We start from the raw sequence: 18,289 nt of genomic DNA, 5'->3' as shown, positions 1-18,289 counted from the left end.
TTAAGTAACTTCTTGAATGTGGTTTTGAGCACCTTGAGGAGTGCTGTTTTTAGAATGGTGTCACGTTTGGGTATTTTCTGTCATGTCCACCCCTCAAAGTGACTTCGAATGTGAGATGGTCGCTAAAAAAAATGGTTTTGTAAATTTTGTGGTAAAAATGAGAAATCGCTGGTCAACTTTTACTTCCTAATAAAATAATTGTTTCCAAAATTGTGCTGATGTAAAGTAGACATGTGGGAAATTTTATTTATTAACTATTTTGTGTGACATATCTCTTTTATTTAAGGGCATAAAATGTAAAAGTTTGAAAACTGTGAAATTTTTAAAATTTTCGCAGTATTTTCGTTTTTTCACGAATAAACGTAAGTCATATCGAAGAAATGGTACCACTAACATAAAGTGAAATATGTCATGAAAAAACAAACTCAGAATCAGTGGGATGCGTTAAAGTGTTCCAGAGTTATTCAGAATTGTAAAAATTGGCCCGGTCATTAAGTAGCAAGTTGGCTCTGTCATTAAGGGGTTAAATTACCTGTTAACTATCCTGACTATCTTTTATTTTTCAGCTTTGTATTGCTTGCTCCCAATATCCTACATACTGGAAATGATGAGAAAATTATCGTCCAATGTCATGAATGTGTAGCTGAGAATTTGCAAGTGAACATCCTGGTGAACAATTTTCCTAAAGATGATAAAAGTCTTCATGAGACAGTCACTAACCTAAATCTGACCAACAATTATCTGGCAACAGCAAACATCAAAGTATGACAAATATTTTTTATTACTTTTTTGCATTTAGATTTCTACTTCTGCTTCACTGTGCTGACAGGCTGTGTAGACATTCAATGGTCTAGACTCAGTACCCTCCTGTAAAAATCAGTTTTCTAAAAGAGAAAAGAAACTAATAAAACTTTATTATTTAGAATTATGCTAAAGGGAATCTGTCACAGCATAATGTAGAGACAGAGATGTTGATTCAGTGAAATGTCACTGGTCTGATTGCTGTAGTTTCGATAAAATCACTGTTTTATAAGCAAATATCACTAAAGGACTAGTAAACCTGCTGCCGTGTAGTCTTCCATATTAATGAGCTCTGTATAGCTCCGCCCCCACCACTGATTGACAGCTGTGTACATTGCAGGCAGAAAACAGCCAATCAGTAGTGTGGGCGGGGTTATACAGAGCTCAGCATTCAGAGAACTGCTAGATCTGCAGCAAAACAAACAGTGATTTTATCAAAATGACAACAAGCAGCCCAATAAGTGGTACATCGCTTAGATCAGGTTCTATGTCTGTACATCATGCTGTTCTCAGATGGGTTAGCAAAAACATGGTGACAGATCCCTTTAATATTTAGGTGTGATGATGGAGGGTGCTGCCATGGATCTGTTCACTGTTTGGGGAATTAAAGTACTGGATGTGAAAGGCCTGAATTTATAAGCTCACACACACAACATTTACATATCCCATTGGTGTATTCATATTTTTTGTTCTTTTTATACAAGTTTTATATCTTCTGTCTTTAGGATACCTTTTTTCAACTATGTCCTTTTCTTATTTTAGAGGGTTTATATGAACCCAGATTGCATCACTTATTTTGTTTCTAGCCCTGTATTGTCAGAATGTACCATGCTGAAGTGCTGCTATAAAGCATATGTTGACTTTATAGCCTGATTCAGTAAAGGAAACCTATCAGCAGGCTTTAATACCCCATCTGATTTAATCTGTGTTAGGTCGCTATAATGCTGATTAATTCTGGATCTTTGTTTTTTTTGGTCATTTATTCTATTCCCGAGTAATTGCTTTTCCAAGTTTTATATAAATAAAAAGCGCAGGGGGATGCATTAAAGGGAATCTGTCACCCATATTTAGTGATATCATGTAAAGAGATCACCCAATTGTGCGTCCCATAAGGATTCTATTAGGGCTTTTGGCTCCCTCGACCCTGCACCTTTGAGGCATAAATACCTTTTTTATCTTGTTTGGGATGTATGCAAATCGCTGCGGTTCGGTCTGGGACCTGAGGTATAGAGATTGGCCCTCCACAGCGAGCCAATGGGGCCATGTTTGCTCTCCACACGACAGGCAAAACAAACGGCATTCACTGGTACCTCTCGTGTCCTGATCCAATCATCCTGGAGGAAGTTACCCCCTTTCTTAGTTATTGGGAATAAGTTCTGCAGGGAACTAAAGGGTGGAGATTATTAGCCCACCCTCTGACACAGGAGGGAGGAACCCAGCATGCTTAAGAACTGGGACCTCATGGCAGACAGTCTCACTCTGACAGAACAACCAGACGATGATGATCTATGAAGGAACTGGGGACAGATCTGCCAAGGGGAGCAGCGGCCCGCGCTTTGGGGTCTGTCCGGCAACTAAGATTCTTGTACCTGTGGACGACAGAGCTCCTGGCATCCACATGCAACCTACAACCTAGTAAATTGACCTACAGCTTAATATCTCTAAGTCTTGTACCCTTATTGTTATATTTTACTCTGACTGCACATCCACTGTAATTCCATTGTATAGCTTACTGTATATTTCTGTAATTATCTAGTGTGCCCTTAAGGCAATTAAACCATAAAATTAATCTTGGGCTGATGCTTTTACTCTGATTACGAATCTTAGAATACCCAGCGGGTAACAGGACATCCTCCCCGGCAGCCATTTGCTCTAGGTGCAGTTGCCTTACTGACCTGAGAGACAAAGGGGGCACCGGAGAGCTGTGCCTGTGTACAGTAGTTACGTCACATTGGTGACGTGGGAGGAACTGGTCTTTCCTCCACATTGGTGGCAGCGGTGGGATCAGAGTAATAGTGTGCGTGGGACCTCTACTCCCAGACACTAAAGACTACCAGCTGTAACTTTCACTGATGGGGTCTTAAGGTCAGCCCAGCACTAGATGGTCAGAGTGCAAATATAATAAGTTGTGTGCGAGGTCAGGGTTGCAGCTGTGTCAGTAACCAGAGTTTCCCAAGATGGCGGAAGGCACCAGGAGTAAGGCAAAGGGGGAGGCCAATGCTATGGTCTATGAGGAGGTGGTGGAGGACAATACCAATGAAGGCGAGGGGGAGCTCAGCCAGGGCTCCCCAAGGAGCCAGACCCCTGTTCTCAGTCCCGCAGTGGACTGTCTACCACCTGCCCGCCCCAGCCTGTCCAGATCGGAGGCCCTTTTCCAAGCGGCTATGGCACAGCTCGAGGCTGGTAACGACGATGCCCATGACAGACTCCTGGTGGCTAAAACTAAAAGAGAAAGAGCGCAATAGGGTCTTACCCAAGTATAAATAGATATAAATCAAGATGTTATACTCACCTTATGTAGGAGAGTTTCAGACACAAAGGAACAAAGGTCAGCCTGCTGCACATCCAAATGGCCACTCCGTGACCATAAATCATCAGATTTAGGGAAAAGAATTTTTGGATTAAACGTGCGCTGCTAGACAAATGACTCCTTCCAGATTGCGTACTTTATACTTTTAATTCCCAACGCGTTTCGAAGTTAACACTTCTTCCTCAGGGGATGATATGTACCCTACATGTACACCCTATGTACATATCATCCCCTGAGGGAAAAGTGTTAACTTCGAAACGCGTTGGGAATTAAAAGTATAAAGTACGCAATCTGGAAGGAGTCATTTGTCTAGCAGCGCACGTTTAATCCAAAAATTCTTTTCCCTAGACTCCTGGTGGCGGCAGAGAAAGCAGCGGAGCGTGAGCATGCCGAACGTGTGCTGCAGGCTGCAGAATGCCGTGAAGCTGCGGAGCGCCTGCACCGACTGGAGATGGCTCAGCACTGGCTCCCGCTGGACGCTCCAGCCCCACCGGGGACCAAGGCTTCCAAGGTCTGGGCGGAGGACTTCCCCCTGCTTGAAAAGGATGGAGACCTGGATTCCTTTCTGCTGGCCTTTGAGAGAACCTGCCTCCAACACCATCTGGCCCTGGATCAGTGGGCAAGGTACCTGACCCCCCGTTTGAGGGATAAGTCCCTGGAGGTTTTGCGGGACTTACCTGCCGGGGAGGAGCAGGACTACAACAGCATCAAGCGGGCCCTGATCCAGCAGTACAACCTCACCCGGGAGTGAGGTTGTAGTACCACAGGAAGTTCCGGCGCCTGCAGCGGGGCTCAAAGGACACCTGGACCGACCACATGCGGGCACTGCTAAGAGCTGCGGAGCACTGGATCTCGGGTCTAGAGCTCACCACCCGCCAGGAGGTTCCAGGAACTGTTCGTCACGGAGCAGTTCTTGTGAAACTGCCCAGAGGACCTCCAGCAGTTCCTCCGTGACTGGAGACCAAAGGGGGCTTCTGCTATAGCCGCCCTGGCAGACGAATATGCCAACAGGGCCTCCAAGCCAAAGAAGCCTGCCAGCAACACCTGGAGAGGGGGTAAGCCCAATCCTGCCCCTGTCCCCCCAGCCCCCAGAGTGCAAGGGGTGTACCCCCTGCTGCCCTCTCCAGGCCAGGAGCAGAACCCAGATGTTGTCATCATTGCAACCAGCCGGGACACTTTAAGGCTGCGTGTCCCCAGCGCCATAAGGCCCCATCCCTGTCCCAGAAACAGTCCACTGTTTTGTGTGTGGGAGGGGGTGGTGGGAGGTCCCTGGTCAATTACCAACCCGTCACCATCGGCCGCTCAGCGCTCATGGGACTGTGGGACACAGGCGCTGAACGAACCCTGGTACGTCCTGAGGTGGTATCCCCTCAAGATTTGGTGCCTGGGAAAACCCTTTCCGTCTCCGGAATTGGAGGCGTTGAACCGGCGCTGCCTGTCGCCAAGGTGTTTTTGGACTGGGGCGCTGGGAGGGGAATGCGGTAGGTGGGAGTAATGCCAAATATTCCTGCCAATGTGTTGCTTGGGACCAATTTGGGGTGGCTAGTGTCTCAGTATGTGGCCACTGAACCCCCTAGTCTGGCTCCCCAAGAATGTCATGACTCTACTGTGAATGCTAATGTTAATGTGTTGAATATGCCTCCAACAGTGGAGGAGGGAGTGAAACCTGATGGTAAGCCATGCACTGACACTACACACACAGGGCTCACAGTGAGGACAGGTGAGAAGACTGCAGGGGAGAGCTCAGAGGTGGAGGGAGGGGTGGCTATGGGCAGTGAAGGGCCCCTAAATGAATCCAGCCTACTGAGTCTAGGGCCTCTGCAGAAAGAGGAACAGGCCATGGGGGAGGGGGCGACCCGGGAGAGGAGCCACCAGGTAAGACCCCAGGGCAGGAGTTCCCCGCATCCAGGATGTCAGGAGGCCAGAGAAGTCTGTCTGACCCGGCGACTTGGTCAGGGGCCGAGGGGAAGCAGGCGCTACCTGTGGTCTCACCGGTCGTTGCCGCTGTTACGAGCGCCGGAGCCCAAGGAGTCTCGCGGAGGTCTGATGGTTTCCCCCTCTCCGACCAAGTGGCTGCCGAGTCAGACAGCGGCCAGAAGACATCCCGGCGAGCTGACAGAGGATGTGGCAGTCTCGTCAATTTTTGCCACATCGAGTCAGGGATTTCAGGCAGCGTTGGAAGCTGACGCTAGCCTGAAAGCTCTCAAGGAGCAGGCGGCACAACCTCCCCTGGAGTCCGACCGTGAGCGAGTGGTCTGAGATCAGGGACAGCTGTACCGAGTAATGGTCCAGCAGGGTTGACCGGATGCGTGGCCCAGGGACCAACAGTTAGTGGTACCCTATCCGTTCAGGGCAGAATTGTTGCGGATCGCACACGAGATTCCCATGGCTGGACACCTAGGGATCACTAAAACCAGGGCCAGTCTAGCTCAGCATTTCTACTGGCCGGGAATGAGGACCGAGGTGATTGCCTACTGCCGTTTATGTGACACCTGTCAGAGGGTGGAGAAGGCGGGGCAGCGCCCCAAAGCCCTACTGGTAACTCTGCCCATCATCGAAGAGCCTTTCTATAGGGCCACTGTGGATCTCATTGGACCTCTGTCCACTCCCAGCCGCTCCGGGAAATGCTTCATACTAACGGTAGTGGACTATACCACCCGGTACCCGGAGGCGGTAGCTTTGTCATCCATTCGGGCCGACAAAGTGGCCTTACTGGAGATTTTCTCCAGAGTGGGGTTTCCCCAGGAAATGCTCACCGACCGAGTGACCCAGTTCATGTCGCAGCTGATGGAGTCTCTCTAGAAGCAGATACAGGTGCAACATCTGGTAGCCAGCCTGTACCACCCACAGACCAATGGTCTGTGTGAGCGGTTCAATGGCACCTTAAAGCAGATGCTGAAGATGTTGGTTGACTCCCACAGGAGAGACTGGGAGCGGTATCTCCCACACCTGCTGTTTGCCTACCGCGAAGGTCCCACAGGCCTCAGCGGGGTTCTCCCCCTTTGAGCTCCTGTATGGGCGACGTGTACGGGGGCCCCTTGCTCTGGTGAAGGAAGCATGGGAAGGGGATTTGGCCACCCCTGGAGTGTCGGTCATTGAGTGTGTTGTGCGCTTCCGGGACAGAATGATGGCCTTGACACGGCTGGTGCATGACAATATGGCCCAAGCCCAGGCTGACCAGAAGCGGTTGTACGACCAGAATCCTTGTGAGCGGACCTATGAGGTGGGTCAAAAGATATGGGTACTGGTCCCCGTACCACAAAACAAGCTTCAGGCGGCCTGGGAGGGCCCATACCTCGTGCACCAGCGGCTCAACACTGTCACCTATCTGGTCACTCTGGACCACGCCCGTGGAAAGAGGAAGGCCTTCCATGTGAACATGATGAAGGCCCATCATGAGCGGGAGGCTTGTGCCCACCCAGTGCGCAACCTTCCCGAGGAGGGAGAGGTAGAAACCCTCCTGGATCTGCTCACCCAAGCCAAGGCGGGTGGATCCATCGAGGATGTGGAGGTTGGCCACCTGCTCTCAGAAGACCAATGTTCCCAGCTGGGGGTCACCCTACACACCTTTCGGGAGCTGTTCAGCAGCCTGCCCGGAAGGGCTGAGACAGCCGTCCTTGACGTGGACACCGGCAATCACCCCGCGATCCGGTGTTCAGCATATTGGGTCTCTCTTGAGGTGCAGCAGCACATGCGCCAAGAGATAGACGAAATGCTGAAGCTGGCAGTGATCCAAGCGTCCAACAGCGTGTGGGCTTCGCCTGTAGTCCTCGTCCCTAAAAAGGACCGAACTACGCGGTTCTGCGTGGACTACCGGGGGCTCAACGCTGTGACGGTCACCGATGTGTACCCAATGCCGCGCATCGATGACCTGCTTGATCAGCTGGCCGGGGCCAAGTACCTGACCATCATGGATCTGAGCAGGGGGTATTGGCAGATTCCCCTGACCCCTGGGGCATGGGAACGCTCTGCCTTTATCACCCCATTTGGACTGTACGAGTCCATGGTGATGCCATTCGGCATGAAGAATGCCCCTGCCACTTTTCAGAGGATGGTCAACACGCTGCTCGAGGGACTGGAAAGGTATGCGACCGCGTACCTGGATGACATTGCCATCTTCAGTCCCACCTGGGAGGATCACCTAGAGCACCTGGTGCAGGTGCTCGGGCAGATCCAGCGAGCAGGCTTGACCATTAAGCCGGAAAAATGCCAGCTGGGTATGAGTGAGGTCCACTACCTGGGGACACCGGGTAGGTGGGGGAGCTCTGAAGCCAGAGCCCGGGAAGGTGGATGCCATCGCATCCTGGCCCACCCCCAGGACCAAGAATCAGGTGATGTCCTTCTTGGGGACTGCCGGGTACTATAGGAGGTTTGTTCCACACTATAGTGCCCTGGCCAAGCCCCTGACGGACCTCACCAAGAAGAAGCTGCCCATCGCAGTCGATTGGACAGTCGCCTGTGAGACAGCTTTCCAGGCGCTCAAGACTGCCCTTTCTAGCTCTCCTGCACTACAGGCAGCTGACTTCACGCGGCCGTTCATAGTGCAGACCGAAGCCGGCAACTTCGGCCTCGGTGCTGTGCTCAGCCAGGTCGACACTACGGGCCATGAACACCCCGTTCTGTACCTGAGCTGGAAGCTCCTGCCGAGGGAAGTGGCCTATTCCACGATGGAGAAGGAATGTCTGGCAATTGTGTGGGCCCTGCAGCGTCTGCTGCCATACTTGAACGGAGGCCAATTCACCATGGAAACAGATCACAACCCCCTCAGCTGGTTACACACGGTCTCTGTGACGAATGGGAGGTTGCTACGCTGGAGCCTCGCTCTCCAGCAGTATCACTTCACCATTCGCCACAAAAGAGGCAGGGACCATGGTAACGCTGATGGGTTGTCCCGGCAAGGAGAGGGTGCGAAAGGGCGCATGGGGGAACACAGGAATGTGATACCCCCCTAGCGCCCTCTAAAGCAGGGAGGTATGATGAAGAATGCAGGATTTAGTGCGCCAATGTTGAATAGCATGCCTTTTAGTATGATAATGAGAGAAGGCCAAAACAGAACTTCAAAGCTTGAGTAGGAGCCACGCCAGCATGGGGCAGGAAGGTGCCTGGGGGCTTCAATTAGAATATATCTGTCAGCTGGACACAGAAATACACATCAGTTGTCTCTCCCAGCCATTCCGACTCCATCCTAGGATCATGGATTATGGGCACACCTTTCGAGTTATAGACTCCTAAAAAATATCCGTGTGACCCTGAGGAAATTGCGCATCTGGCAGTGCGACTCCTGAGTCAGTGAGGGCTCTGGGACCTGAGATATAGAGATTGGCCCTCCACAGCGACCCAATGGGACCATGTTTGCTCTTCACACGACAGGCAAAACAAACCGCATTCACTGGTACCTCTCGTGTCCTGATCCAATCATCCTGGAGGAAGTTACCCCCTTTCTTAGATATTGGGAATAAGTTCTGCAGGAACTAAAGGGTGGAGATTATTAGCCCGCCCTCTGACACAGGGGGGAGGAACCCAGCATGCTTAAGAACTGGGAGCACATGGCAGACAGTCTCACTCTGACAGAAGAACCAGACGATGATGATCTAAGAAGGAACTGGGGACAGATCTGCCAAGGGGAGCAGCGGCCCACGCTTTGGGGTCTGTCCGGCAACTAAGATTCTTGTACCTGTGGACGGCAGAGCTCCCGGCATCCACATGCAACCTACAACCTAGTAAATTGACCTCCAGCTTAATATCTCTAAGTCTTGTACCCTTATTGTTATATCTTACTCTGACTGCAAATCCACTGTAATTCCATTGTATAGCTTACTGTATATTTCTGTAATTATCTAGTGTGCCCTTAAGGCAATTAAACCATAAAATTAATCTTGGGCTGATGCTTTTACTCTGATTACGAATCTTAGAATACCCAGTGGGTAACAGGACATCCTCCCCGGCAGCCATTTGCTCTAGGTGCAGTTCCCTTACTGACCTGAGAGTCAAAGGGGGCACCGGAGAGCTGTGCCTGTGAATTTACGTCACATTGGTGATGTGGGAGGAACTGGTCTTTCCTCCACAGCATGTATGGATGGTTACCTTGTCTGCTTGGCCAAAAATAGAGCCCCGACAAAATAATTAAAAGAGAATGGCTATCATGTGCTACTCTTGCAGCATAACCCAAAAACATTTTTTCTGGTTCTTTTAACTGCCATGTGTTCTGAACAATTGTATAGGATAGGACCAAACCAAATAGGGTTAGGGCTCTTTCAAACGTCACTGATTTTGCTCATACACACAAACAGTCCACGTTTCATCAGTGTTTGTTTGGTCAGTGTGTTAGATTTTACCTTCAGTTTTTCTTGGATGAAAAAATTAACTGATGAAGGTTTCTCAAGCTTCTCATATTAAACAGTCTGTGAAGAACGGACCACAAACGGATAGCATCTGAGTGCTGTCTGATATTTTCAGTGAAAAACATGGATGGAACTTGTCCGAGAATACGTGTCGTCTTAATGAGACCTTACTGTTGACATCATAAGGTACTGTATATACTCGCATATAAGCCAAGATTTTCAGCCCATTTTTTGGGGCTGAAAGTCCCCCTCTTGGCTTATACATGAGCCATATACGCCAGGGGGTCAACCGGGGAGGGGGAGCGGGGGTGTCAGATCATACTCACCCCCCGACACGTCTCTGCAGCCCCCCGCTTCTCCCATGGTCTCAGGCTCTTTCCTTCAGCGGTCACATGGTACCGCTCATTAAAGTCATGAATATGCGCATATTCATGACTTTAATGAGCAGTACCACGTGACCACTGAAGGAAAGAGCCTGAGGCCGTGGGAGAAGCGAGGCTGCAGAGACCGTGCCAGGAGGGAGTAAGTATATGCAATATTCACCTGTCCCCAGTCCACCGCTGTGTGTTGCTCTGTCCTCTGCGTTCTCTGGCTGTGATGTTCAGGTCAGAGGGTGCGGTGACATAGTTAGTGCGCGCCGCGCCCTCTGCTGCCTGAACGTCACTGACAGAGGACCCAGAAGACAGAGCGGCAGCGGTGGACCGGACACAGGTGAATATCTGAGGTGTCGGAACCCTGAGCCAGCGGTGACACCGGCACCTGGCCCCCATAGCATGCTGGTGTCCCCGCCTGCTCAGGACACTGGCACCTGACCCCCAGCAACGAAAGTATGTCATTTTTTTATTTGTAGCAGCATATGGGGGCATAATCTATGGAGCATCTTATGGGGCAGTATATGGGGGCATAATCTATGGAGCATCTTATGGGGTAGCATATGAGGGCATAATCTATGGAACCATCTTAAGGGGCAGCATATGGGGGCATAATCTATGGAGCAGCCTACAGGGCATATTCTATGGAGCATTTTATGGGGCAGCATATGGGGGCACAATCTATGGAACTTCTTATGGGGCAGCATATGGGGGCATAATCTATGGAGCAGCAAATGGGGCATATTCTATGGAACATTTTATGGAGCATAATCTATGGAGCACCTTATGGAGCATCTCATGGGGGCGTATTCTATGGAGCATTTTATGGGGCCATAACCTTTATGGAATAGCATATGGGGCATATTCTATGGAGAATCTTATGGGGCAGCATATGGGGCATATTATTCTATGGAGCATCTTATGGGGCCATTAACCTTTGTGCAGCATTATATGGGGTGTATTTTGTATGGAACATCTTATGGGGCCATCATGAACTGTATGAAGCATTATATGTGGCTCCTGATTCAATATGGATATTCAAAAACATTTAACCTACTTATGTCTCAATTAATTGTACTTTTATTAGTATCTATTTTTATTTTTGATATTTACCCGTAGCTGCTGCATTTTCCACCCTAGGCTTATACGGGAGTCAATAAGTTTTCCCAGTTTTCTGTGGCAAAATTAGGGGGGGCGGCTTATACTCGGATCGGCTTATACACGAGTATATATGATAAATGAAAATCGTAATTTGGTAGTACAATTTTAATTCAGTCTCTGTATTGCACAATAGTCATATATTGTAAACAGTGATTCCCATTTTAATGTGTGGTGATGAAGGCTTGCTTTTAATTTTTTATTTCATTTATTTGTCAGATTCCATACGATTACCTTTCTTCTGACATCAATGAAAAACAATATGTCATTGTACATGCCAGTTCACCACAACTCTTCAATATAGAAAAAGTCATCCTCGTTTCCCCCCACACGGGTTATATATTCATCCAAACAGATAAACCCATCTATACGCCAAACCAAAACGGTAATGTAACAATTTATGATCATATTGGAGTCACTGACATATTATTCAAAATTCTGAATGTTAAAAATGTATATTGTATTTTATGGATTGTCTTGTTTAACACAAGGGTTCACATGATAAAGGTTGTTGTACCTGCTTTGATAGATCTCTTTTAAATTAAACCCTAACAAGTCTGACTAATTCTATTGACTTAAAGGGGTCATCCACCTTTGGGGGTAATTTTTTTTTACTTGGCGCAAAAAAATCATTTATTGCAATTGGGTTTCGTGAAAAATGTTGGACCATTTAGCTTCTATAACCTCTGCCCTGTACCGTCTAGTGCTTCCTGCACAATCAGTTGACTGAGGTTCTCATTAAGATGATGGAAGAATTTGTCTTTTATCTTGGTTTTTCTAAGCTCCCCTTAGTAGATTTATGGCCATAAACTTCATTACAGTTGAAAACACAGGGAAACAAGAAGCCTGTAAAAGGTAAAAAATTTTATGAAACCAAACTGCAAATAAATTTTTTTGCCCCAATTACATGTATTTAAGGAAAAAAAGATGGACAACCCCTTTAAGATGATGTTTGCCACGTTTTATCGCGATACCATTTTTGTTTAACAAAATAAAAACAGCCGGCTAAACTATTTGTACCATATACGGTAAATTGAGAGTACCCTGATAGAATAGAGAGCAACTCTCATGGATGGAGCCTTGAAATCACGGGGGTCTCAGTGATGGGTGGTCAGACAGTAATAACAAGTTTCCTATCCATCAGTGGAAGTAATCTTTTTTAGACAAGACACTAGCTTATGCTCGCTTTACTTTTATTTTGTTCCAGTAAACTACAGGATTTTCTCCACTGATCAAAACTTGGATCCTGCAGAACGAGAAGTCATTGTGTTATTTCAGGTATATATAATAGTAAAACCGAGAACATAAAACTAGTTTGTAAATCACCATTAGAAAGGTATATTTTTCCTTGAAAAAAAAAAACAATGTCAAATTCAATGGGATTTATGCAATTTCTACATAGTTATAAAGGCATAGATAAATTTGCTTTGGTCATTAAAGAGAATCTATATCAGCAGAGTTTTGCTATTTAATCTGAAAGAAGCATAATATAAGTGCAGAGAGCCTGATTTTAGGGATATGTCACTTGCTCAGCAGCTTCTGTAGTCTCAATACAATCAGTGTTTTATTAGCAGGAGATTATCGTTGCAGGAGAAGATGCTTTGTGTCTGGCAGTTCATCTAATCTGTATAACCCCGCCCCCACCGATTGGCAGCTTATTGACTATGGACAGTGTACACAGAAAGCTGCCAATCAGGGGGTGTGGGCGGGTTATATACAGCTCAGCATTCTGACCATCACTACATCTACAGCAGAGGAAACAGAGATTCTATCCAAACTACACTAAGCAGTCCAGTAAGTGAAATACTTTGAATTGGGCTCTCTGCCCCAACACCCTGCTGCTTTTAGATTCCATAGCAAAATTCTGCTGACAGATTCCTTTTGAAAGCAATCAGTCATAAGAACTTCACAATTTCACACCAGAAACTATTTATATGAACCTGTAGCTCTTTCAAAGATAAGTGCATCAGTACCTTACTTGGTCAGTACATTCTTCCATTCCTGAGAAATCAGCGTTTGAATTGAATCATAGAATGTCAGACTTGGAAGGGGCCTCCAGGTCATCATGTTCAACCCCCTGCTCAATGCATCGCAGGATTCGCTAACCATCTAAGACAGATATCATGTGTATCATCCCACCAAGTTTCAATGACGCCTATGACATCATATCTCTCTTCCAGTTAGCAGCTCCAATTCTCATTGTTTGTTTCCCATGCTCTGTGCATTTGTACACCAATATCAAAAGACTGAACGCAACTTTCAAACAGAAATCAGGTGTGAGCAGGTGCTTACTAAGGGTAGCCATCTCCATATATAACAAACAAAGTAGCACTCTGTAATGCTATAGCATGAAAACATGACAGCTATGAAATTTGAATTGCTTTACAGCACTATAAAATATTAAAAATTGAGAATACTTAGCACATAAATTGGCCAATTCATGTGTGCCCGGCAGCCACAATAAGATAATTCTCGTTGCTGAGACCTGCCTAATGTGAATTCTCTCTTAAGGCCCTTTTACATTTAGCGATGCACCAGCGATCCGACCAACGATACGACCCGGTCAGGATCGCTGGTGCATCGCTAAATGATCGCTAGTGAGCATCCACACAGGAAGATCTCACAGCGAAGCAGCAGCGACGCAGCGGACAATACTTACCTTTCACACACAGCGATCCAGATGTCCTCCCGCCCGCGTCCAGCGTCGCTCGTCTCACACAGCAGGAAGCCCAGCAGGAAGCAGACGACGAGAAATGGAGCCGCCTGATCTCGCGCGATGAGCGACAGACAGCAGGGGAGCCGGTCGGAGGTAAGTATCACACATAGCGATATCGCTAGCAATATCGCTATAACGTCACAAAATCAGTGACATTTTAGCGATATTGCTAGCGATATCGCTATAATAATAATAATATAATAATAAATTTTATTTTTATAGCGCCGACATATTCCGCAGCACTTTACATTTCAGAGGGGATTTTTACAGACAATAGACATTACAGCATAACAATAATCACATACAGTAGATTATAACAAATACCAAGAGGAGTGAGGGCCCTGCTCGCAAGCTTACAGTCTATGAGGAAAGAGGGAGACACGAAAGGTGGGTGGTAACAGTTACCCTGATTGTATGGACCAGTCATAATGTTAAGTGTGTAACAGTACAGACACAGAGGGCTAATGGAGGCATAAAGCATGTGGGAACATGATGCGGGGAACCTGGTTATGGTAAAACTTTTGGCTCTGCCACACAGGGATAGATTAGGTTAATGTGTTGGGGTGGTAGGCCAGTCTGAATAAATGCGTTTTCAGGACACGCTTAAAATTGTGGGTATTGGGGACTAATCGTATTGACCTGGGAAGTGCATTCCAAAGAATTGGCGCGGCACGTGTAAAGTCTTGGAGACGGGAGTGGGAGGTTCTGACTATTGAGGATGCTAATCTCAGGTTATCAGCAGAACGGAGGGCGCGGGTAGGGTGGTGTACTGAAACAAGGGAGGAGATGTAGGGTGGTGCTGAGCCATGGAGGGCTTTGTGAGTGAGGGTAATAAGTTTATACTGAATTCTGGAGTGGATGGGTAGCCAGTGTAATGACTGGCACAAGGTAGAGGCATCGGTGTAACGATTGGTGAGGAATATGATCCTGGCTGCAGCATTCAAGACAGATTGGAGGGGGGAGAGTTTGGTAAGAGGGAGACCGATTAGAAGAGAGTTACAATAGTCGAGACGAGAATGAATAAGAGAAACAGTAAGAGTTTTTGCAGAGTCAAAGGTAAGAAAAGGTCAAATTCTAGAAATGTTTTTGAGGTGCAGATGACAAGAGCGAGCCAGTGATCGAATGTGGGGGGCAAAGGAAAGCTCGGAATCAAGTATGACCCCAAGACAGCGGGCCTGTTGCTGGGGAGTAATAGTGGAACCACACACAGAAATGGCAATGTCGGGTATAGGTACATTAGTAGAGGGAAGAAACACCAGGAGTTCAGTCTTTGACAGGTTCAGTTTCAGATATAGTGAGGACATGATATTAGACACAGCGTTTAGACAATCGCCGGTGTTTTCTAGAAAGGCTGGCGTGATGTCAGGAGAAGAAGCGTATAATTGGGTGTCATCAGCATAGAGATGGTACTGGAAATCAAATCTACTGATTGTTTGACCAATAGGGGCAGTGTACAAGGAGAAGAGGAGGGGACCTAGAACCGATCCTTGGGGGACCCCAACAGTAAGGGGAAGATGAGAGGATGAGGAACTGGCAAAAGATACAGTAAAGGAGCGGTCGGAGAGATAGGAGGAGAACCAGGAGAGAACGGTATCCTTGAGGCCAATGGAACGGAGCATAGTGAGGAGGAGCTGATGATCCACAGTGTCGAATGCTGCAGAGAGATCCAAGAGAATTAGCATGGAGTAGTGACCATTTGATTTAGCTGTTAGCAGATCATTAGAGACTTTAGTGAGGGCAGTTTTAGTGGAGTGTAAAGAGTGGAAACCGGATTGGAGAGGGTCGAGAAGAGAGTTTTCTGAGAGATAGCGGATAAGACGGGAGTGGACCAGGTGTTCCAGGAGTTTAGAGATGAAGGGAAGATTAGAGACAGGTCTATAGTTAGCGGCACAGTTTTGGTCGAGGGATGGTTTTTTAAGTAGTGGATGTATGATGGCATGCTTAAATGAGAAGGGAAAAATACCAGAAGAGAGAGAGAGGTTAAATATTTTAGTTAGGTGAGGGGTGACAGCAGGGGAAAGGGACTGAAGGAGCTGTGACGGAAATGGGTCACTGGTGCAAGTAGTTGGGCGAGAAGATGCAAGGAGCCTGCTTACTTCTTCTTCTGTGACTGGTTCAAAATCAGAGAGTGAGTTCGATGCAGTGGGGGAGGGAGGACAGTGCATGGTATGAGGTGATTGGGAGATAATTTCCTGTCGGATCTGGTCAATTTTTTCTTTGAAGTAATTGGCCAGATCGTCAGCTCTGAGCTCCGTGGTTGGGGCCTGTACTCTTGGATTGAGTAGAGAATGAAAAGTGTCAAAGAGACGTTTCGGGTTATTGGACAGTGAGGTGATGAGGGTGTTGAAATAGGTTTGTTTGGAGAGGTGAAGGGCAGTGTTGTATGTTCTAAGCATAAACTTAAAATGGATGAAATCTTCGGGTAGATTGGATTTTCTCCACAGACGTTCGGCGCACCTGGAGCACCGCTGCAGGAAACATGTTTGCACCGTGTGCCAGGGTTGTCGCCGTCTGCGTTGTGGTGTTCTATTTATAGGGGGTGCAAATTCATCCAGGGCACTTTGAAGTGTTTCATTGTAATGCTTCAATGCAGAATCAGGACAGGAGAGGGAGGAGATAGGGGCCAATGAAGACAGCAAGTTCTTCATAAGTTTCTGGGTGTTAATGGCCTGTATGTTTCTATAAGTCTGGACAGTGGGGGTGACCTGAGCAGCCTGGCAGTTCTTGATAGAGAATGAAAGAAGATTGTGGTCAGATAGCGGGAGAGGGGAGTTTGCAAAATCATCCACTGCACAAAGCCGAGAGAAGACCAAGTCGAGGGAGTTTCCGTCTTCATGCGTTGGAGAATTAGTAAGCTGCGAAAGGCCAAATGAGGAGGTTAGAGATAAAAGGTGAGTAGCAGATGGTGAGAGGGGAAGAGCAATGGGGATGTTGAAATCACCCATGATGAGGGTAGGGATGTTACAGGAGAGAAAATGTGGAAGCCAAGTGGCAAAATGATCCAGGAACTGATGGGAGGGGCCGGGAGGACGATACACCACCGCCACTTGCATGGAGAAGGGGGTGTAGAGTCTGACGGCATGGACCTCAAAAGAAGGGAAGACAAGTGAGGGTACTTGAGGGATAACCTGAAAGGTACATTTTGGTGATAGGAGCAGACCAACGCCCCCACCAGCTCTATTGTCTGATCTTGGGGTATGAGAGAAGTGAAGCCCCCCGTATGAAAGAGCAGCAGCAGCGGTAGTGTCTGACTGCTGGATCCAGGTTTCAGTAAGAGCCAGGAGGTTAAGAGAATTAGAAAGGAAAAAGTCATGAATGAAGGAGAGTTTGTTACACACTGAGCGAGAATTCCAAAGTGCACAATTAAGAGAGATAGATGGCATGCAGGGAATATTAATAAGATTAGAGGGGTTTCTGAGTGTAGCAGTCGGGAGGTTTGACTTTCTATAACATGGGGGACCAGGGTTGGGAGCAATGTCTCCTGCGACTAGGAGAAGGAGGATAGAAAGAGTGAGCAGATGGTTAAGTGATTTGTGAGAGCGTCTCTGATGTTGAATGGTGGGACTGACTGGATCTGTGCAGTTTAACAACGTGAAAAGAGCATGAGTGCTATACATAGGAGAGGAAAGAAGCGAGGGGCCAATGTGGATGGAGTGTAGAGAGTTAATGCCAGGGCGGTGGATGTGTGTGAATGCAGTGGCCAGGATTAAAATTACACAAATGCATATGGTATATATTTGTTGTACTCCAAATGTACAGGGAGTAGATGTATATAAATGTCTTACCTGTCTCCTGCCCTGTCTAACTGCCATGTTATAACTGCCAGTACTTTGATAAACTGTACTTGGATAAAGTGTGCATAAATGCCCCCTGCATAAATGCTATCCCAAAGCTATGTCTGAATATATAGGAGGATAAGACTTAGAACTTTTTTTTTTTTTTTTTGGGCTCTCTCTCTTCTCGTTAATCAATCACACTAAATTGAGACACCAGGACCCAATAAAATGTTGTGGTCAAATAAACACATGTCCAGCACTACATGGATCATAAAGCACTTTGAAAAGTTTCTTGACTATCGCTATGTGTAAAACCCCCTTTAGACTGAAGTTTACCTTTTTATGGGTAAGTAGGCTCCTGCTGTAATTAAAAATGTAAATTTTAATGACCGCAGGATCCTACCTTCCCAAACGTAGACTTCAGTCTAAGAGAGGATTCATATTATGCAGGTCCCAGCAACGAGAATCACCTTATCGTGGATGCCGGGCACACATTAATTGACCAATTTATGTGTTAAGTATTCTCAAATTTTTCATATTTTCTAGTGCAGTAAAGCAATTCATGTTTCATATACAGTGGGGCAAAAAAGTATTTA

The 18,289-nt window shown here is 47.1% G+C and overlaps 1 protein-coding gene across 2 annotated transcripts in view; it reads left to right on the top strand.

Annotated features, from left to right (window-relative positions):
• LOC141100922 (venom factor-like) overlaps positions 1–18,289 on the top strand; it is a 481,958-nt gene that overhangs the window by 27,575 nt on the left and 436,094 nt on the right. For both annotated transcript variants that reach the window (XM_073589703.1, XM_073589701.1), the window contains exons 2-4: positions 567–762; positions 11,421–11,586; positions 12,409–12,479. In XM_073589703.1, the coding sequence (XP_073445804.1) occupies positions 567–762; positions 11,421–11,586; positions 12,409–12,479 (433 nt within the window). The remainder of the gene's footprint in view (positions 1–566; positions 763–11,420; positions 11,587–12,408; positions 12,480–18,289) is intronic.

This window comes from Dendrobates tinctorius, unplaced genomic scaffold (assembly GCF_039654945.1).
Source record: "Dendrobates tinctorius isolate UK_male_01 unplaced genomic scaffold, ASM3965494v1 ptg000011l, whole genome shotgun sequence".
In the NCBI taxonomy this organism is placed as follows: Eukaryota; Metazoa; Chordata; class Amphibia; order Anura; family Dendrobatidae; genus Dendrobates; species Dendrobates tinctorius.
Note: the sequence above shows the minus strand (reverse complement) of the source record. Positions and strands in the feature narration are given on the sequence as shown.